The sequence below is a fragment of the Stenella coeruleoalba genome (assembly GCF_951394435.1).
Source record: "Stenella coeruleoalba genome assembly, chromosome: 5".
Lineage (NCBI taxonomy): Eukaryota > Metazoa > Chordata > Mammalia > Artiodactyla > Delphinidae > Stenella > Stenella coeruleoalba.
Genome location: NC_137150.1, coordinates 41,623,697 through 41,646,989, shown reverse-complemented (window position 1 = coordinate 41,646,989; position 23,293 = coordinate 41,623,697). Strand labels below are relative to the sequence as shown.

The 23,293-nt window shown below is 39.4% G+C and overlaps 1 protein-coding gene across 2 annotated transcripts in view; it reads right to left on the bottom strand.

Moving 5' to 3' along the window:
- The window catches only part of NMD3 (NMD3 ribosome export adaptor), a 111,596-nt gene that overhangs the window by 32,014 nt on the left and 56,289 nt on the right, over positions 1–23,293 (bottom strand). For both annotated transcript variants that reach the window (XM_079921540.1, XM_079921541.1), the window contains exons 17-18: positions 12,918–13,040; positions 4,828–5,032 (exon numbers count right to left, since the gene is read on the bottom strand). In XM_079921540.1, coding sequence (XP_079777666.1) covers positions 12,997–13,040 — 44 coding nt within the window. In that variant the 3' untranslated portion in view covers positions 4,828–5,032; positions 12,918–12,996. The remainder of the gene's footprint in view (positions 1–4,827; positions 5,033–12,917; positions 13,041–23,293) is intronic.

The following is a 23,293-nucleotide window of genomic DNA, read 5'->3' as shown; positions in this document are numbered from 1 at the left end:
AAAATGTGGAAGGCCTTGAATGATTTCATCCCTGATACACTGTTGGTGGGAGTAGTAAATTTATACAGCTTTCTAGTGAGCAGTTTGGCAGTATTTCTCAAAATGCATATAACCTTTGATTTAACAATCCCACTTCTAGGAATTTATTTTAAGGATATAATCAGAGAAGATCTCAAAAATATGCGTAAAAGGATGTTTACTGTAGCATTATTTATAATATAAAAATAAAACTATCTCACATACCAAATTGGTAATAACAGTGTCTCCACCTATGGAATCCAATGCAACAATGCAAGCTGGTTTTTCAGGATTACTAAGGAGATGGAAATGTAATGTAAATATGAAGTGAAGAAAGCAAATCATAAAATGTCTTTATACAATATGATTCTGCAGGGGCAGAAAACTTTTCCCTTCTTCCCTTCCAGTTTCTTTGCCTGGCCTAATAATTAACTTGACATAAGATAGATTAACAGGAGAAAAACAAATTTAATTTCATAAGTACAGGAGCCCAATAAAATATGTAAGACTCAAAGAAGTGACCGAAGCAGGCAGCTTTTATACCTGCTTGACAAGGAAACAATAAATTTGTAAAGAATTGACAAGACAAAGGAGTTTGGGCCTGGAGTAGTAAATTAGCGAAGAAGTAACAAGGTTTGTTTATATAGCCGTCTCAGCCCTAAATTCCCTGTCTCTGGTGATAAGGATGCCTTCTAGCCTCCTGGTACCAGGAGGGTTCCTTTCACATAGGATATTTATTTCCTGCTTTCAGGGGTACAAAGGAGGGTCAGAGTGTTCTTGCACCAGCTGTTTCTTAGGTAACTTTAATCCAAAGTAATTGATACACCAAAATGGCATATTTGGGGGTAGCATATTCTACTTTCCTTCAATTCAAAATTTTTAAAGGTTGTATAAGGTGGGCAAGGAATACACCAAAATGTTAACTGTGGTAAATGGGTGCTTTTTTTTTTCTTTTTAAACAATCAATGTTTACCTGTCCTGTGCTCCATCCCCTCAGGGCCAATCTGATAAACTGTGATAAGTGGTGGAGGACACTCAGTGCAGTGCAGTATAGTGCGGACAGCTGCCTCTCCCAGGGACAATAGCTCTCTTACAAACAGAGGCTTCCTGAAACCAGTGCCTGAAGTCCAAGGCTCAGCGGAAGGCTTGCAGTGCAGACGTTTTAAAGGGAAGTAAGCTTTCAGTTTCTCAGATGACACCAAGTAAGAACAGGGGCTTCAGTTAGTGTTTACTTAGATGCCAGGCATTGTGCTAGTGTTTCTCATAGATGGTCTCATTTAAACTCCCAACAGTCTAATAAGTTAGGTACCAGTATTCTCATTGTATATATGAAGAAACTGAGGTACAGAGAGGTTAAATAATTTCCTCAAGGACACACAACCAGCAAGAGATGGAACCAGGATCCAAATGTAGATAATGACTCCAGAGTCCATACTGACCACTACACTCACCCACCCATTTTAATGGAAGACAGAAAAAAAAAAATCCATCCTATACAGCTCCTCATCCTAGGGTCACCTGCTGCAATGTCCTTGGTGGTGGAGTTAGGCAGCATATGATCCAATAGAAAAATTCTGGATGGGGCCTGTGGGAGCCCTCTGGTACTGGGTCTGGCACCTACGAGCTTTGTAACTTTGGGCAAGTCATAATGCCTCCAAGCCTTGACTTTCGTACGCATATAAGGCAAATAATATTCCTTGACCTGCAGGCCTCCCAGGATGGCTATGAAGATCAAAGGAGACAAAACACATGAAAGTCCTGTGAAAACTATCTAGTGCCATACAAGTAAAAGGTATTATTAGTCATAATACTAGCATGGAACTCTCAGAGTCTTAAGATTGGACACCAGATTGCTCTGAGAAGCTCCTCCAAGGGTCATTCTCAAGGAGTATACCATATGACAACACAGACATTTGCTCCAGCTGGGGCCTGACAATCGTGATGTGCTATTTGGAACAAAGCACCTGATTTGCACCACAGTGCAACGCACTGTGTAGTAACACCTACCCATGACTAATGGACAGAGGTGAGCTGAATAATGTCATTCACACAATCCAAGTCCTGGCCTGGAAAGCCATTCAGAGAACTTACTCTGAGATTCAGGCCTAGTAAGGTCCTTCTTGATTCACAAGGCAGAACATAAGAGGCAAACAATTGATGGTGCCCACCACAGACCAGGCCCCTGCCTGTGCTAGGCCCCTTAAAAACATCTTCTCTAAGCCTCAGAGCATACCTGCTATTATCTGCATTTTACAGTTAAGAGAGTTGAGGCTCAGAGAGGTTAATGGGCTTGCCTACCAGAGAGCTAAAGGGCTAAAGAGAAAATACTGACACAATTTTGTTCCTCCATTTCTGTTCCAGTAAAGATATCTAAACTCTTTTTTGGTTCAGTCCCTCCAAAATGAAGATAATTAATAAATCAAATTATCTCCTGGGTTTCTCTTGACATGTTAGGTGAGTAAAACTGACATTTATCCAAAATATTTTATTATAATATATATCAATATTTTGAAACCAATGTATGGCTGCCAGACTCTTATAAAAATCATTTGAATTTAATAGAAAGTAGTTTTGTCTAACTTTTTTCTCAAATAACAGGGAAAGGCTTTTGATTTTTAACTGAGAGAAATGAAAGGAATATTTACAACAAATATGGCCCATTCTTAATGTGAGTAATAAACTCATGTAATTCTATAAGTTTGTTTAACACATAAACAAATTGCCCCCAAAATGAGCAGACAGTTCACAAAGGAAGAAATATAAATTTTTATCAAACATATGGAAGCTCACGAATAATGAAGTCAATTCAAAGTAAAACAATGATATCCCACATTTCATATGTTGACTAAGTAGAGATTTTTAACTTTTTAATATTTAATGTTGGTAAGTGTGCATTCTCATGAACTGCTGGTAGAACTGCATATCAGCACCTTTCTAGAAAGTGACTTGGTAATGTGTATAAAGATCCTTCAACAATATGCTCTTTTTTAAAAAAATTTTTTTTTTTTTTTTTTATTTTGGGCTGCGTTGGGTCTTTGTTGCTGTGTGTGGTTTTCTCTAGTTGCGGCGAGTGGGGGCTACTCTTTTGCTGCGGTGAGCGGGCTTCTCATTGCAGTGGCTTCTCTTGTTGCAGAGCACGGGCTGTAGGTGCGCGGGCTTCAGTAGTTGTGGCACGTAGGCTCTACAGAGCAGGCTCAGGAGTTGTGGCACTCGGGCTTAGTTGCTCCGTGGCATGTGGGATCTTCCCGGACCAGGGCTGGAACCCGTGTCCCCTGTGTTGGCAGGCAGATTCTTAACCACGGCGCCACCAGGGAAGTCCCCAATATGCTCTTTGACTATGGTAGATTAAATATGGCCACAAATTCCTTGTCACTTCCCCCGCCTCTGGAATCTGACCTGTGACTACTTTGACCGAGAGCGCATGGTGGAAGAGACTCTGTGCCAGTTCCAGGCCTAACCTTTAAGAGGACTGGCAGCTTCCACCTCCTCCCTCTCTGAACCCAGTGGAGACGCCCACCTTGGAGGGGAACTGAGGCCCCAGCCAACAGCCAGCACCAACTTGTCAGTCATGTGAAAGTTACCTCGGAAGTGGATCCTCTAGCCCCAGCCAAGCCACCCCAGCCAGCTAACACGTCAAGCAAAGACAAATTGTCCCCAAATTGCAAGCAAATGAATGATTGCTGTTTTAAGTTTTAAGTGACTAGGTTTTAAGTTTGGAGGACATGTTACACAGAATATTGACCTGATATTGATCCAATAATTTTGCTTCTAGAAATGTATCCTCAGGCACTAATCAGGAATGCAGACAAAGGCTTACACCCAAACATTTCTTGCAGAGAAGTTTCGAGGAATGTTAATGTCTAAATTAGGAAAAATGATCATGTAGGTCGCAGTATAACCAGTATGAAAGTAATTCAAATGTTAGCAATATGGTAGAGTACTTATGATAGACTTTCAGGTGGAAAAAGTCATAAAAAGAACTATGAATATAAAAAGGAAAAAAATTAAAAGTTAATAGTGGTTATTTCTGGGCAATAGAATAATGAGTGATTTTATTCTGACCTTCACATTTTTGTGATAATTGCACAAAATAGAAAAAATAAATCTTAAAAATGAGAAAACTATCAACTTGTAAAATCTGTCCATAGATAAACAAATAAATAAAGCTCCCTTTTAACTATAGCTTCAAACTGTTTCATAAAACCATTTTACCAAGGCATTCAGCAATATTGATGTTGAATCATCTGCTATTTCTCATAATTGACAGGCTGATAAGCAGTTACACTGCAATTTTAAAAGTCAGCAGGAGGAATAAAGACGCAGGCGTAGAGAATTGACTTGAGGACACAGGGAAGGGGAAGGGTAAGCTGGGACGAAATGAGAGAGTGGCATGGACATATATGCACTACCAAATGTAAAATAGATAGCTAGTGGGAAGCAGCCACATAGCACAGGGAGATCAGCTTGGTGCTTTGTGACCAGCTAGAGGGGTGGGATAGGGAGCGTGGGAGGGAGATGCAAGACCGGGGAGACATGGGGATATATGTTTATGTATAGCTCATTCACTTTGTTATACAGCAGAAACTAACACACCACTGTAAAGCAATTATACTCCAATAAAGATGTTAAAAATAAATAAATAAATAAAAGTCAGCAGGAGACAGACTTATTAGCAAAGGGCTTTGATAATCCATAAACTGGATGTAAAAAATCCTGAATAATTAAGCAGTTCTAATGATGTGGCAGAAAGCAAAATAACTGAAGAAAAAGCTTCAAAAAATCAGATTAACATCATTGAAAATCTGTTACCTGCCAGGAAAGTTCCTAGAGCCATGTCACTTAATCCTCTCAACAGCCTTGTGAGGTAGGTGTTATTCCCATTGTACAGATGAGGACACGGTGGCCTTGATGGAACTTCCTACAGCCTCCAAATGCAGAGCCGAGAGTTGGGTTCAACGCACATGTTTTTTCCACAGTACCGGGCCATTCCACTCCAAGGTCAGGGTTCAACATTCTTACAGGATGAAAAAAAATATATTAAACATATAAGCTTTTTGAAAAAGCCTTTCTTTCATTCTAACACAATTCATTAAAATATATTTAACTGAACTTTGTGAACTTCTTTTGCAGGATCATTTTCTTCTTGCATAACTTGAAGTAATCCTTAAAAAGTCAATGCCAATGCTGTAAGAAGCCTAGACTATTCTCGAGCAATTAGAAGGTGTTGCGGGGAGGCCAGGCTGACAAAGCAGAGGTACTTGTCCTCTCTCTCACAGCATCTCTGAGAAACCCTGTCTTTAGCGTGACTGAGTCTTTTAGTAAGTTGGAACCTGGCTGTGCTCGTTGGTTTTATTCACTCTTCATACCTGTTTTATTCTGTTTCCAATAGGCCATATCCATTTTGGGAGCCAAGATGTGAGGGATCAGTACCACAGAGAAGCCCCACAGGGCATCTGGCAGGATAATGTGGAGAGCCAGATTTCAACCAAGCCCAGGGGTTTTTGTTTGTTTTTAAAGACAGTGGTTTGTTTTTAAAGACAGTAGTTTGTTCTGTTTGTTGTTAAAGAAGAGTAACTAATGATAATAACAGCTAAGATTTCCATAGTGTTTACATGCATCAGCTCTGTGCTGTGTACTTTGTGAACATTATCCTACTTAATCCTCACGACTCTAGGAGGTAGGCACTATTTTTACCTTCATTTTACAATGAAGATGTGAGGTCTCAGACCCCAGATAGGTGGTGGTCGGGGTATGAATTGTTTGTCCCATCTCAGTCTATGCTCCTAACTGCCACATGAACTGTAGTAGTCAGGCTGGAGTTTCAAAGAGAAGCCTGCTTCTGTCCCTTTCTGTCAGTTCCTGCGGGAGTCCCGAGTATTAGCAAAAGGAGAAGGGCCATAGCCAGGAGAATGGAGAAATGGGAATCCTAGTCACGCAAGGCCAAGCTGGAGGGTGGCTCTTCCCGGAACCACCTAGTTCCAAACTTCTAAGGACTCTGAGTCTTCTTTTAAATGTACTTCTATTCATTCATCATTCCCTATATCTAAAGGGATATAAGGGAGTTTACAATGATAGACAAAATATAACATGAAGTAAGAAAGAAAAAGAAATGAGTGGTAAGTATTCAATGGCCGACATAAAATCATGATCAGTAATCATCACAGATCACAGTGTCTGGTAGATTGAAATAAACCAGTGGCTCAAGACAAGCACAACTAATGCCAATATTAAGATCAGTAAAATATTTCCTCCTGAAAGCAAAGGGGCACAGTGCAGTGTGATGAGCAGTGCCCCCTGCATCTCCAAATGATTAAACACCAGGCAGCAAAGCGCAGTGGCTGAGCACACAGACTCTGGAGCCAGACTGCCTGGGTTCCACCACTTTCTAGCTGAGTAATCTTGGGCAAGTTATTTAAGCTGTTTGTGCCTCAGTTTCTTCATCTATAAATCGGGACTGGGGAAATATGGAAGACTGAATGAGATAATGGATATAAAGCCTTCAGAACAGTGTGGACATGCGGGAAGCACTGTGTCTGTGTGCTGTTATCATCAGCCTGGTTTGGAATATAATAGACACTTCCTACCTCAGGACCCCTGTCCTCACTGCTCCCTCTGCCTGGGACAAATTTTGCCCCCATTATACAGATGGCTCACTCCTTTCTCTCCTTCAAACCTTTGCTCTAATGTCACTTTCTCAGTGAGGCCTTTCCAGACAACACTATTTAAAACTGAAATGCTTTCCCTACTTGTCTCCATCAAACCAGCAAGCTACATCTCCTTCCCCAATTCAATTCTCTCCTTCTCATGAGCTCTTCTCAGGCTCAGATAACCAATTACTTCATTTCCTCTGTTTTTTGTCTATCTTCCATCACTAAATGAGGGCAGGTTTCTGTTTTATTCACTGAACAATTACCAACACCTACAACAGAGCATGACAGAGAACAGACACCCAATAAACCCATGATGAACGAACTAACCAACACATTCATCATTGTACAACTGCAGGGTCCTTTTGAAACACCTGTAAGGGCAAGTCAGTCAGTCAAAAAGAGAACCTGTAAATTGTCTGGACTTTTCAATCTTCTGATAATAATTTGAGAAAGACTTTGAGAGGCTTACAAAATTTTATAGTGACAAAGGTTACTCCACTGAAATTTTAGGTGATGTGTACTGTTTTATACTCTTGGAGTGAGTTTAGAATTAGTGACTAAGAGTCACTTCCAGCAGAGGAACAGCTAGAGGGAATTGTCAAAATGCAGAGTAAGAATAAAGCATTACTGGAATTAAGTCATCACTCTGTCAGTTCTTAATGGAGCCAGTCCAAATAAATCATAGGTTTTACTATCCAGTTCTCTCCTGACAGCAAAGCAAGGACAGGAAAGCTGGTTATTAATGAGACATCGTATTTCATGCCTCAGAGGAACTCAAAATTCTGAATTTCCTAAGACAAAGGCAACTGTTGAGTGCAGAACTTGGGGAGAGACATCAAGACATATGGGGCTCCCACTTAGTACTAAGACTTACATGACTGCACAGGCCTAAGTGGTGACTGGCCGTCTTTCAGTCACTGAAGGGCAATCTAGCAGAACAGAAAACATGCCACAGAAAGGGCAACAGAAGGCAACAAGGTGAGTCAAGCTCCAGGTGAAGCTGGGAAACTCTCCCAGTCCCAAAGGCAGATTGATCCATGTCATCCACATGTGGTAGAAAGCCAACCTCAAAGGAGCAGCCATTTCTATACACCACTCTTCGGTCAAACAAAAGAGTTTGGGCGTACTCTTAACTTTCCGATGGCTGAAGTACGAGAGCCAGGAATACTTCCATGAGATATTCTTCATAAGGTTTTCAGAAAAAGAAAGTTGATTGACTAGGCTGCAATTCTGGCCATTCTGTTGTTGTCCTTATCTGTTGTCATGGAAATTGTGGCCTGAACACAGATCTCACTGAGGTTCCCAACTGAGAGAACTGTGTGGCATGGATTGCTGGCTGTGAATGAGGCTGTGCTTGTCTCGTTACCCTTTTTGGTTTAAAGTCTATTTTGTCTGATATAAGTATAATATACCCCTGCTCTCTTTTCTTTTCCACTTGCATGAAATGTTTTTTTCCATCTCTTCACTTTGAGCCTATGTGTGTCCTTAAGGCTGAAGTGAGTCTCTTATAGGCAGCATATAGTTGGGTCTTGTTTTTTAATCTATCCAGCCCCTCTGCCTTTTGATTGTTGAACTCAATCCATTTACATTTAGAGTAATTATTGACAATTAAGGACATACTAATGTCATCTTATTAATTGCTTTCTGGATGTTTTGTAGTTCCATTGTTCCCTTTTTCCTCTCTTTCTGCCTAACTTTGTGAATTGGTGATTTTCCATGGTGGTATATTCTGATCCCCCTCTCTTTATTTTTTATGAATCTACTAAAGGTTTTTGCTTTTGGGGTTACCATGAGGCTTACATAAAACATCTTATAGCTAAAACAGTCCATTTTAAGTTGATAGCAACTTAACTCCAATCACATGTAAAAGCCCCACCCTTTTACTCCTCCCCCTTTTTTGTTTTTGATGTCACAGTTACCTCTTCTTGTATTGTGTATTTGTTAACAAATTAAGGTACCTATAGTTATTTTTAATACTCTTGTTCTTTAACTTTTACACTACACTTAAGTGGCTAACACACCATCATATTACAAGTATTAGAGTATTCTGAATTTAACTATAAACTTACCTTTACCAGTATATTCTATACTTTCTTTTTTTTTATTGAATTATAATTGACATACAATATTATGTTAGTTTCAGGTGTACAACATAGTGATTTGATGTTTAAATGATTACCATGATAAGTCTAGTTACCATCTGTCACCATACAGAGTTATTATAATATTATTGACTATATTCCCTATGTTGTATATTATATCCCTATGATTTATTTATTTTCTAGCTGGAAGTTTGTACCTATTAATCTCCTTCACGTACTTCACTCCTCTTCCCCACCCACTTCCCTCTGGCAGCCATCAGTTTGTTCTCTGTATCTGAGTCTTTTTTTTTTTTTGGCTATGCCACATGGCTTGCAGCATCTCAGTTCCCCAACCAGGGATTGCACCCGGGCCACAGCAGTGAAAGCCCAGAATTCTAACCACTAGGCCACCAGGGAACTCCCTCTATGAGTCTTTTTTGTTTTGCTTTGTTTGTTCATTTGTGTTGTTTTTTAAATTCTACATATGAGTGAAATTATATGGTATTTGTCTTTGTCTTACTTCACTTAGCATAATACCCTCTAGGTCCAACCATGTTGTCACAAATGGCAAGATTTCATTCTTTTTTATGGCAGAGTATATATAGATAGGTATATACCTATATATGAATATTGCTCATTAATAGACATATGGATATATATATACCACATCTTCTTTTTCCATTCATCTATCAGTGAGAGTTTAGGTTGCTTCCATGTCTAGGCTGTTGTAAATAATGCCATAATGAAAATAGAAGTTTATATAATTTTTTAAATTAGTGTTTTCATTTTCTGCAGATAAATACCCAGGAGTAGAATTGCTGGATTGTATGGTAGCAGGCATATTGTATGGTATGAATTTTTTGAGGAATCTCCATACAGTTTCCCATAGCGGCTGCACCAAATGTGTTTGTTGGCCATCTGCATGTCTTCTTTGGAAAAATGTTTATTCAGATCCTCTGCCCATTTTTAAAATTGTATTGTCTGTTTTTTTGATGTTGAGTTTTTTATATATTTCAGATACATATCAAATACATTATTTGCTAGTATCTTCTCCCATTCCATAGGTTGCCTTTTCATTTTGTTGATAGTTTCCTTACTATTACTGTAGCTTTGTAGTATAGTTTGAAATCAAGGAGGGTGATACCTCCAGCTTTGTTCTTCCTCAAGATATATTTGTCTGTTCAGGGCCTTTCATGTTTCCATATAAATTTTAGAATTGTTTGTTCTAATTCTGTGAAAAGTGCCACTGGTATTTTGATAGGGATTACACTGAATCTGTAGATTGCCTTGAGTAGTATGGTAATTTTAACAATATTAATTCTTCCAATCCAGGAGCATGGGTTATCTTTCCATTTGTTTGTGTCATCTTCAATTTCTTTCATCAGTGTCTTACAGTTTTTTTGAGTATAGGCCTTTTACCTCCTTGGTTAGATTTATTACTAGGTATTTTATTCTTTTTGATGCAATTGTAAATGGGATTGTTCTCTTTATTTCTCTGATAGTGTTGTTAGTGCATAGAAATGCAACAGATTTCTGTATATTAATTTCATATCTTACAACTTTACTGAATACCTTGATGAGTTCTAATATCTTTGTGATGGCATCTTTAGGATTTTCTATGTATAGTATCATGTCATCTGCAAGCAGTGACAGTTTTATTTATTCCTTTCCAATTTGGATGCCCTTTCTTTCTTTTTCTCATCTGATTGCTGTGACTAGGACTTCCAATACTATGTTGAATAAAAGCGGCTAGAGTGGAATCTTTGCCTTGTTCCTGATTTTAGAAGAAATGCTTTCAGCTTTTCACCTTTGAGTATGATGTTAGCTGTGGGTTTGTCAGATATGGCCTTTATTATGTTGAGGTATGTTCTCTCTATACCCACTTTGTTCAAAGTTTTTATCATAAATGGATGTTGAATTTTGTCAGAAGCTTTTTCTGCATCTATTGAGATAATCATAAGGTTTTATTCTTCAGTTTGTTAATGTGGTGTATCATATTTATTGATTTGCAGATATTAAACCATCCTTACATCTCTGGGATAAACCCCACTTGATCATGGTTTATGATCCTTTTAATGTATGGTCAACTTCAGTTTGCTAGTATTTTGTTGAGAATTTTTGCATCTATGACCATCAGTGATATTGACCTGTAATTTTATTTTTTTATAGTGTCTTTGTCTAGTTTTGGTATCTGGGTAATGCTGGTCTTGTAAAATAAGTCTGGAAGCATTCCTTCCTCTGCAAGTTTTTGGAATAATTTGAGAAGGATAGACGTTAACTCTTTTTTAAATGTTTGGTAGAATTCACCCATGAAGCAATCTAGTCCTGGACTTTTTTTTGTTGGGAGTTCTCATTGCGGTTTTGATTTGCATTTCCCTGATGATTAGTAATGTTGAGCATCTTTTTATGTGTTTGTTAACCATCTGTATGTCTTCTTTGGAAAAATATCTCTTCAGCTCCTCTGCCCATTTTTTAATCAGGTTGTTTCTTTTTTAGATATTGAGCTGTCTGAGCTCTTTATATATTTTGGATATCAACCCTTTACCAGATACATCATTTGCAAGTATCTTCTCCCATTCAGTCAGCTGCCTTTTCATTTTATTGATGGTTTCCTTCACTGTGCAAAAGCTTTTTAGCTTGATGTAGTCCCACTTGTTTATTTTTGCTGTTCTTACACTTGCCTGTGGAGACATGCAAAAAAAAAAAAAATTGCTAAAATTGACGTCAAAGAGCTTATTGCCTTTGTTTTCTTCTAGGATTTTTGGTTTCAGGTCTTACATTTAAGTCTTTAATCTATTTTGAGTTTATTTTTTATATCATTTAAGAGTGTGTTGTATGTTTTTTAGGTTACTAATTAGCATCCTTACATTTCTGCTGGAAGAACTCCTTTCAGCATTTCTTGTAAGGTATTTTTAGTAGTGTTGAACTCTCTCAGTTTTTGCTTTTCTGGGAAAGTCATTATCTCTCCTTCATTTCTAAAATATAACTTTGCCAGATACAGTATTCTTGGTTGGCAGTGTTTTTTCTCTTAGCACTTTGAACATATCATCCCACTCTCTTCTGATGTAAGGTTTACACTGAGAAATCCACTGGTAGCCTTATGGGGGTTCCCTTGTAATTTCCAAGCTTCTTTTCTCTTACTGCTTTTAAGATTCTCCCTTTGTCTTTAAATTTTAACAGTTTTAGTATAATGTGTCTTGAAGAGAATTTCTTAAAGCTGAGTTTGTTTGGTGACCTATGAAATCCATAAACTTGGATATCCAAATCTCTGTCCAAATTTGAGAAGTTCTCAGCTGTTATTTCCTTAAATAAGCTTTCTGCCCCTTTCTCTTCCTCTCTTGCTATTGAAACTCCAATAATTCACAAAGTATTTTTTTTCATGGTATCCCATAAATCACATAGGCTTCCTTCATTCTTTTTCATTCTTTTTCCTTTGTTCTCTGACTGGATACCTTCAAAGTTCCTATCTTTTAACTCACAGATTTTTCCTTTGGCTTGATCCATTCTGATGTTGATGCTCTCCATTTCATTTTTCATTTCATTCCTTGTATTCTTTAGCTCCAGAATTTTTATTCACTTCTTTATGATTTCTGTCTATTTGTTAAACTTTTCATTTTGTTTATGTATTGTTTTCCTGATTTTTTTGAACTGTATTTTCTTGTAGCTCATTAAGTTTCCTTAAAACAACTATTTTGAAATCTTTATCATGTAAAGTACAGATTTTCATGTCTTTGAGATCAGTTACTGGAAAATAATTATAATCCTTTGGTGATGTCCTGTTTCCTAGATTTTTTCATGTCCTTGAAGTTTTGTGTTGCCATCTTCTCATTTGAAGTAACAGTCTCTTCCTTTAGTCTTTATTAACCTCCTTTGAGAAAGAAATACCTTCCACCAGCCCTGCTAGTGATTGAGGCTTTCTACCTGCTCCGTGCTTCTTGCTCCCTCTTGTGGAAGAATTCCTAATTTATAGGCATACATTGAAGATATGGCAGGTTCAGTTCTAAACCACCACAATAAAGTGAATACCGCAATAAAGTCACATGATGTTTTTGGTTTCCCAATGCATATAAAAGTTATGTCTACATTATACTGTAGTCTAGTAAGTGTCCAATAGCATTATGTCTAAAAAATGTACATATCTTAATTAAAAAATACAAAAAATACTAACCATCATCTGAGGCTTCAGCAAGTTGCAATTTTTTTTGCTGGCAGAGGGTCTTGCCTCGATGTTGATGGCTGCTGACTCGTCAGGCAGGTGGTTGCTGAAGTGTGGGGTGGCTGTGGCGATTTCCTAAAATAAGACAGGAATGAAGTTTGTCACATCAATTCCTGCTTTTACAAATGATTCTCTGTAGCACACAATGCTGTTTGATAGCATTTTACCCACAATAGAACTTTTTCTAAAATTGGAATCAATCCTCTCAAACCCTGCTGTTGCTTTATCAACTAAGTCTATGTAATATATGTAATATTCTAAATCCTTTGTTGTCATTTCAACAATCGATTAAGTTCACTATCTTATATGGGCACAGTTTGTGGCACCCCAAAACAATTACAATAGTAACATCAAAGATCACTGATCATAGATCACCATGACAAATATAATTATAATGAAAAAGTTTGAAATATTGTGAGAATTACCAAAATGTGACACAGAGACACAAAGTGAGCAAATGTGGTTGGAAAAATGGCACCAATAGACTTGCTCAACACAGGGTTACCACAAACCTTCAATTTATAAAGAACACAATAACCTGCAAATTGCAGTAAAGCCATGCACAATAAAATAAGATATATATACACTACCAAACGTAAAATAGATAGCTAGTGGGAAGCAGCCGCATAGCACAGGGAGATCAGCTCAGTGCTTTGTGTCCACCTAGAGGGGTGGGGTAGGGAGGGTGGGAGGGAGACGCAAGAGGGAGGAGATATGGGGATATGTGTATATGTATAGCTGACTCACTTTGTTATAAAGCAGAAACTAACACACCATTGTAAAGCAATTACACTCCAATAAAGATGTTTAAAAAAAAAGATATGCCTGTATACCTTCTCTTGATTTTGCAACAAACCAGGCTGAGTACTGATGGTCTCCTTTTTGTTTTTACAGAAGTAGCACTAAAACTCAAGTTTGTAGGTTCTCCCTGGTCCGCAGATTCAGGTCGATTTTCTGTACATGCTCACTAGCCATTTGCCAAAGCTCACTCTTGCTGCCACCAGTGGGAGCATGCACAGGGAGCCACCACAGTAGGCCGGGGGTGGGGGGGAATGAAGCACACAGAACACTGGGGGTACCCATAGGCCAGTTGGGGGTATCTGCTGGCAAGGTGCCCCCAGCAGCTCATGGGCAAGGTTCTTGATGGAGTCTGTGACACAGGAGAATCTGTGTCCCTTTGACGCCCTCCAAGAGTCCAATCTGGTGCCCTCCCAGTCTTCCCCTGCACCTGCCCAGTCATGCAGCTCACAACTCAGTACCCTGGATGGGTGAGAGAAATGAGCCTCGAGAGTGTCCCACACAATGGGGAATCCAGGTGCTCATTCACACACTCTCATTTCCCCCACTGGAGAAATCACAGGCTGAGAAGATCTGTCTTGGCCCTAAGCAGTGCCGTCTTGGGGATGGGGTGATGCAGGTAGTCAAATTGTTCCTCTTACCCACTCCATTACATCCAAACTCATATGTTTTTGTTTCAGTGGTGTGCTAGGATTTTTGCACTGGAAATTTTTACTTCCCCAAAGGCTCTCTTGCTCATGGATGACTAAGACAGTGTTTTCCAGGGGCTCCTGGACTGTAGCCAAGAGGGACTGGAGCCGGTTCACAGGTCATTGCAGGGTCCAAAGCCAGGGCCAAGGTCCAGTTGCCTATTATCTGTCACATGAGTGGGCAAGATTCTTCCTGGACCCCTTGACCTATGAGGCTGGATCCCACAGCTCCCACAAAGGCACTTTTGTCCCTGGATGGATGCCAAATTGTTGTTGTTGGGGGAAGGCCACAAATGAGTGATGTCTTATTCAGCCATATGGCTGACATCACTCCCCAAACAGCTCAGCCCTGTATCTTTCAGCAAACTGAGAAATTCATGAATGGAAAAATGTGGACATCCCAGCTTTATTTACCACAAAATTCTTGGATCCATCAACTACCTAACTCTTAACCTCCAGCTCCATTCCTATAATTCCCAGATTTATTCCTGTCCAATATTGCCTCTAAACTTTGAAAATTGTCCCCCACTGTCCATCCCATGCTTGTCCTTTGGATCTGAAATGGACTTGGCTTCTCTGATTTGACCCCCTCCTTATTTCCTGGCTCATCCATCCTGAGTATCTACTCCAGGAGATCAAGCCTAGGCTCCCAGACCAAACTAGTCATTATCCAGATGCTTATCTGACATCTGCTTGGGAAAAAGTGGGAAACAGTACATGATGGTTGGACATGCTACAATAATCATGAGTATAGTCAGGAGGGCACAATTCTGCCATGCTGTCTGCTTCTTCTACCACCACCAGCAGCAGCACTTTTCCATGTCCTGGGTGTGTGAGAAGGAGTGGTCTGGCTCAGCTCACCACCACCAGAAGCAACAACTGATTTATCACTAAACTGAGAGACCAAGGCATGAAAGTGGACAAGACTATAAGCTCCCTAGAGGTAAGAATTATGTGTGTCTTATTCATAATTGCCTCTTCAGGGCATGCCAGTGTCTAATATGTGAGTAGGTTCTCAACAAATTTGTTTAAATAATTAATTAGGAAAAGAGTGGTACTGTCTTTGATCTCCATCTTATTGTCCTTTAAAGGAATTTAAGTCAATAAACATGTATTGTTCCAATCACGGTGCAAGACCTTGCAAATATATGAATAGATGAAATGAGTTACATGTAATCTTTTCTCTCAAGAAGTTTACAGCTCCCTTTAAGCATAAAGGCAGACACATTTTAGACACCCGTGTGTTGTTTCACTAGAGTTACAGATAAATAACTACGAGCACAGATAGCACTTTATGGAGTAATTTATTCTGTTAAAGTTGGAAGCCTACAGGGGAAAAAAAGTGACATTTGGGCTGGGCCTTGAAATAGGAAGCAGTATCTCAGGGGAACTTATAATGACAAGAATGAAATTGACCACACAGTGAGGACTCTGTGAAGAACAGCCCAGCCTGAGACCAGAGTGAGTTCAGGGCTGCTAGTGCCCCTCTGGCAGACAGAGCTAACTGTTTGACAGAAGTCTCTATCACAGGAAGCCTAGGACGTACTGGAGATGTCCTAGAAGAACCCTGAGGACATATATTGGGAACTTATGACAACCACAGCTCTCCACCAAGATCAGCCAGTGGTCCATGCAGCTCAGCCTGGAAGATGCCTCAGGACTCTGGTCAGTTCTAAGGCTCCCTCAGAGGGTTTCTGGGTTCTTCTGGGCAGGCCCTGCAGATCCAAGTCTGATGAGGTGGGTCAGAGCCAAGATGGAGAAGTCTGGGACTCAAGAGACGACCTGGAACCACTCGAGTCTCTAAGAGTATAGCTAGCTTTCTGTGCTCACCCCCAGCAGGAATCTCCTGTGCAATTTCCCCAGCTCCTGAGGTCATCAAAACACAGAGCCTCCCTGAAGACTCAGACTAGTCTGAACATATGGGTGTAGACATAAAACGGGGGATACCCTTTTACCTGCAGTCAACTATAGGAAATAGGCTGGAGCCCAGATACTGAAGCCCATGTGGGAAGAAAAAGTCCATGATCCATAAAAATGATGTGGGGATGTATTAAAACCAGAAGTTTGTCTCTCTTGACTATTTAGAAGACAAAATAGCAACTTCACTGAGCAAGAAGCTAGTTACACAAAATTAGAGGAAGTGAGACCCCTAGTAGCACTCAATGCAGGTGACCTAAAGACCCTAAAGAAACACCCCAGGATGAATCAGGATATTCATATATTCCCCTGAAACGTCATCAGGGCTCCAGCTGCAGCACTGCTACTTATTGTTTGCCTGATGTTTCTGTTACTTAAATAAGTGTTATCAATAGAATGTTATAACAGAAAAGAATACATTTTCTAAGGAAAAAGGAGCTTCATTGAAATTTATTTGCATTATGAACTAGATTAACAAGTAATGACAATATCTTAATTGGTACAGAGTTTCAGTTTTTAAGATACTTTCCCACTCATCATTGTATACGGTGCTAATAATCCCTGATGAAGTAGGCAGGTAAGACACTAACAGAGAGATTAACTGCACCTCCCATGGTTCCACAGTAAAACAGGAGGCAAGCCCAAAGCGGCTAATTCCCAATTCTGTGGTTTCCTAATCCTGGCCAAATATGGCCACCAGGAATACCACTGTGATCCACTAATTTTATTTAGCCATTTCCAGATTTCATCTGTCAGATGCTTTCCATGTGAGTTGCTCAGGTGACGAATTGCTCTGTAGCTGACTGTTCAGCATTCAAAGAACCTTAGTTCTTAATACCTATTACATACTTTACGAAAAGTGTTCATAGTAGTGTTTGAAACAAAATAATTCTCTTTTCTTTATGATGCATGTTACCTTCGGCATGTAGTAAAAGGAATGTAAAACTAGCTTTATATCAGGCTTTTAAATATCTAAAATCACAATTTGGATAACTATTTTAAGGTAGATAAGATGTGCTGCTAAGTTCTGAGGAAAATTTCATCACAACTGAGACTTTAAAGTCTCCACATATTCCCTTTACTTTGTTTTTAATTAATAATTAATTTATTTATGGCTGCATCGGGTCTTCGTTGCTGCATGCAAGCTTTCTCTAGTTGCGGCGAGCAGGGGTTACTCTTCGTTGTGGTGCGTGGGCTTCTCACTGCAGTAGCTTCTCTTGTTGCGGAGCATGGGTTCTAGGCATGTGGGCTTCAGTAGTTGTGGCTGGCAGGCTCCAGAGCTCAGGCTCAGTAGTTGTGGCACACAGGCGTCACTGCTCCCCGGCATGTGGGATCTTCCCGGACCAGGGCTTGAACCTGTGTCCCCTGCACTGGCAGGTGGATTCTTAACCACTGTGCCACCAGGGAAGCCCCTCCCTGATTTTAAACTCTGAATTCAGGAACCAGGAAGGATGCCAGTGAAGTCTTTTACCTGTTTGCCATTGTATGGAAAGTGCCCAGGGCCCAACCCTGAGCAAGCAGGCACTCCCTTGGTGCACACCCACTGGTCCCCCGTCTTTCCCAGGCTGGTCCACTGCACCTCACCTCTAGTCACCCACATGCTCACCACCATCTCAAGACAGGATATGCACATGCTTCCCCATCCAGTGTTCCACTTGTAGATTTGCCTTGTCTGAATTCCAGCTCTGGTCTCTCTTATTAATTAGCACAAGCTTGAAAAAGAGCATTGGCCCACATGTTGGATGGGTAATACATTTACACCAAACTCACAGAGGGACAAATAGACAGTCCAGTAAAAAACCTAATAAAACTTGACAGCAAGCATCAAATAAAAATGTCCTGCTCCTCATTTTAAATCTATTTTTGCTGATATTTGCTGTTGATATTACTCAGATTGCAGCTATAAACAAAGCCAAAGGACAGAGGAAGGAAACAGGGAGGGAAGGAAGGAAGGACGGGAGGGAGGGAGGAAAAGAAGGAAGAAAGGAAGAAAGGAAAGAAAAAGAAAGAAAGAAAGAAAGAAAGAAAGAAAGAAAGAAAGAAAGGAAGGAAGGAAGGAAGGAAGGAAGAGGAAGGAAGGAAGGAAGGAAGGAAGGAAGGAAGGAAGGAAGGAAGGAAGGAAGGAAGGAAGGAAGGAGAAAGATGGACAGGAGGCTCTGGCCTCACCTCTTTGCAGCTTTGCTCAAAACTACTAAGTAACTGATACTTGTCTGTCAATTAGTTTAATATGGTACTCTTTTAAGAATATATCTTTCTAACAGTTGAACCCAAAGGAAACTCAAAGGTCTGACACTTTATGGATAGAATTTAAGAGACTATGACAACTGAATGGAGAGATTTAGAGGTAGGAAGTTCCTTCTAAGACTTCTTATACCATGACACCCTTTTAGATTTCAAAACAAAGCTCAAACTTGGTAATGAGTTGCAGACAAAAAACGTTGCCTGCCATTCCAGTAAATACTGCCCGCCATCAAGCCCTCAGCCACAGCAGCCACCCCCACTGGTGTCCCCTGAGAGGGAATTCAGGATAGAGAAAAACAGGACACAGGTCCTAGATAAGATGCATATCTGAGGAATAACTTCAGTGAGCCCAGACTCATGCACCTTCCCATACATAGGAAAGCACTAAAACCATTAACTTGAGATGTCTATTTTTTGTGATTAGCAGTAATCTTTTGATGTTTGACTACACTTATTTCTTTCCCCAGCAAAAACTCCTATGTATCCTGGCTCCTCCCTTACCTCTTTGGAATAGTTCTTCAGAGCTATCTGAGGGCTGTCTCCCAGGCTACAGTCCTCAGTAAGCTCCCTGAATAAAACGTAAGTCGCAACTTTTGGGTTGTACGTTTTCCTTCAGCCAACTAAGTTTTCAATAGAAGTTCTTGCAATACTCATCCTAAAAGAGAACCACAAGATTCCACCTGTCTTGTTCTGAGTATACCTTAGCCTGTTTCTCTTTGGTAATCTTATAAGCTTTTCTCTGAAGCCAGACTCCCCAGGTTAAAATCTGGGTTCTGCCACTGTATGACTTGGGGCAAAATACTGTCCCTTCTCCACCACTTACTAGCTGTGTAACCTTGAGTACACAATTTCACCTTCTTTTGCCTCAGTTTCCTCATCTGAATAAAGATAACACTATTACCTACCTCATAAAGTTTTTGTAAGGATTACATGAATTAATGTATTTACATAAGGCACTTAAAACAATGTCTGACTTGTAGTACACACTGTTTGCTATTATTATTTCTTCCTAAGAATAAAGACATGCTATAGGTCTCTAATCACAACTAGAGTTGGTTATGCAAATGCCAACCACAAGCCCCAGGAAGAACAAAAGATAATGGGAAAACAAAGTAATACAAAGCAGTGCTAAATCACAGATTCCACACTCCATCTGGTAGTTTTAACTAGTGAGCTGCGATTTCATTTGCTTTCCCTTCCCTTGATCACCCTTTTGATCTAGAGATATAAGAAGGGTGATGAACTTGAAAGGCAAGCAACAAGAAGTAGGAATAGGGAAATAAGAAACTGGTGCATTTCAGACTGGACAGACAGCCCCTTACCAGGGGAATGCTTCACCTGCCCCAACGCTGCTCTGTCGCAGGGTTCAACCTCTTCCCTGCCTACTTACTCCCTGGTTATAGAAGCACAGAGGAATGGAGAGAAGTCTGTGCTAGGATTGGCAAACTTCCAGAGCTGTAAAATACAGAAGAAAGGGCATGGATCTAGGAATCAGGCCTCTCATCCTAGCTCTGGCCCAGGCCTCTGAGTGACCTACGATGAGTCACCTGAATTCTTTCTTCTTCTGTTTCATTTACAGAATGAGAATGCCTATCAGAGTTAGGTCCTAAGCTTAATTATAAACAGATTTTAAAGCTACAAGGACAAAAGTAAGTCCCAGGGGGTGAGGGAGAACTCTTGTTTTTACAGGACAGACTGTGCACTGCACACTATCTACTGTCCATGACATCTGGGCCAACTGGTGTGACAAGAACACTCCCACAAATTTATAATTTATAAAATGTCTCCTAGGGGGCAGTACCACTCTACTGAGAATCATGGCTAAAAGGCTTCAGAGAATCTTTAACATGATAATGTGAGCGGTGCTGAGAAAAAAGTTTGCTTAACCACAGAACACCTTCCAAGTAGCTTCTGGAAAGATTATCGTTTCACTAATCACACTTTGGGAAATATTGGCATTGATCATTTTTTAAAAGTGAATTCAATAGTGAAAACATGCTGAGTACCTGCCGCAAGTGAACAGCAGTAAGAAGGTTCTGGAGATATCAGGGATGGAAAGCCTGATGCTTGGCTGGGCCTCTCAATGTATTAGTAACATAGAAAAGATATCATGTCTCCAAAAGACAAGAGAGAGGGAGCTCACAGAAACTTTTCTAGGATGTTTGGAACCAGGCACAGAGCCTGAGTCATCAGTACCATTCAGAATAAATGGTATGAAAGTTTTATACTTGGAGTACAGATTGTTGCTTGGAAGTTACTCTTATGGTCCTTGGATATATTAATTAATATTTATTTTTCAAAGTCTACAAATTTCTCTATGCTTACTTCCCAAAAGGAAATGGTACTTGTAGATCAGTCCAGTGAATGAGGTGGATAATCTTGCCTAATTTTTTCATTATCAATTCATTATATAAAATTAAAGCAATGCAGTGTTATTTCCATGATTTTCCCAACCTGCAGGTTTTATACACGTTGAAAGATATGTTTAAATTAGAAAGTCTATATTTTAGGTTTCTCTTCTCCCAAACCTGGCTTTAACTCATAATCTAATGATTACTAGAAAAATAAAAGTCCCACTATTCATGGCCTAGTGAGGCTAAGAATGTCCTGATCTCTACCTCAAGTGAAAGAAATAGACTCTAGTAAATAATTACAGAAGAAAGATATCTCACCCAACCTAGAGCCTCAGAAAGGGTTTCCTGAAGACTAATTAATAGGGAGCCAAAATTATCTCCATAATTACACTGTCAATACATTCTTATTTCAACAGATTTTAAGATAAGTGTGAGAATAATGCTTCTGATTTTCATTAAGTACTTATCATGCACTGGTGCCATCTGGTGGACATTTTAAAACTAAAGCTAAAAGTATTATTTAAAAGAGTTTGGGGCTTTCTCCTCTAACTTAAATAAAAAGAAAGTCGAAAAATACCTTTTATTATTTTGCAACATACTTTATCTTATAGTTTCTATAACTTGGGGACCAATGCATTAATTCACTCCCACGAGGTTCTATTAACCTAATTCAGGTCACTTGCAACACAGCCACATCTCATCTTTATCCAGATTTATGAATGGGTTAAGTTACCACATTATATGTAAGATAAGTACTTGCAGTGATGTTGCAAAGCAAATTCAGATGAAATGGGCAACAGCAGAGCATAGTGTTTGTTCATATCTTTAAACCTGCTTCAATTCATCCAACAGTTTTTAGTGAGAAGACTTTTATTTATTCAGAAAATCTAAATTATAGGTATCAGTGGTCCTGCTTGAACAAGATTCAGAGAAGCACAAACCTTAAGGAGAAAGAATTTCTTGTTATAACTACATCAAAATTAAATACTTTTGTTTAATGAAGGATATTATTTGCAAATTTAACAACTAATAAAATGAGTGAAGATATTTGCAATTTCTGAAACCAGTAAGTGCTATTATAAGACATTTCATCAAATCAACACAAGACAGAAAAATCAAAGAAAGAAGAATATAAATAAGCACTGACCAAAAGGGATATGACTGGATATTCAGCATGTTATCAAATAAATATAATTAAAATGAGATATCATTTTACACCTACCAGGTTTACGAAAAATTATTTAGAAACACCTGATACTAGCAAGTAAGTGCTAGTGAAAAGTGTGAGGAAACAAAAGCCTCAAGTATTGCTGACAAGAAAGAAATCTGACAGTACTTAAGTATGCATATATCCCACAGCCCCACAATCACATTTCTGGGTATATTAGTTACCTATTGCTGTGCAACAAATTACCCAAGATTATTATCTCAAAGTTTCTGTGGGTCAGGAATCCAGATGTGGTTTAGTCAAGTGCCTGAGTAGGGTCTCTCAAAAGGTCACAATCAAGAGTCAGCTGGGGCCGCAGTTACCTCAAGGGTAACTTGGGAAGCATCTGCTTCCAAGCTCACTCACAAAGCTGTTGCCAGATCTCAGAGGCTTGTTGGCTGTTGGTCAGAGACTTAAGTTCCCTGCTACATGGACCTCTCCACAGGGTGGTTCCTAACATAGCAACTTGCTTCCCCCAAAGAAGAGAGAATGAGAAATGGCAAGTAAGACAGAAGTCACAGGTCTTTAAAAATCTAATCTTGGAAGTGACATCTCATCACAATTGCCAGATGCTATTCACTAGAAGAGAATTGCTAGGGTCAGTCCACATGAAAGGGGAGGAGATTAAACAAGGTGTGAATATTAGGAGGCAGGGATCATTGGGAGCTATTTTTGAGGCTGCCTGCCACACTGGATATACACCGCAGAAACTCTCAACAGATCAATATAAAGTAAATAAAACAGGGATGAAGCTGCTCACTGCAGTATTGTATGCAAGATAACTGCAGGCAACTTAAATGCCCAACTATGGGAAAACAGATGAGAAGAGAAAGGGTGATAAATGTATATGGTAGAATATCATGCAACAAAAAATAGTGAACCAAATTTATATACAGCAACATGGATCCATTTCAGAAACCTAATGCTAAGTGTAAAAAAGTAATACAGAATAAAAATTTTAGCACAACAGCATTTATTTAAATTTAACCCATGGATAACATTACATATTGGGTGGGCCAAAAAGTGCCTTTGGTTTTTAAGTAAAAATAAAAGACACATTTTTCATTTTCACCAAGAACTTCATTGAACAACGTATTCACCCTTTTGTTCCACTACCTTCTG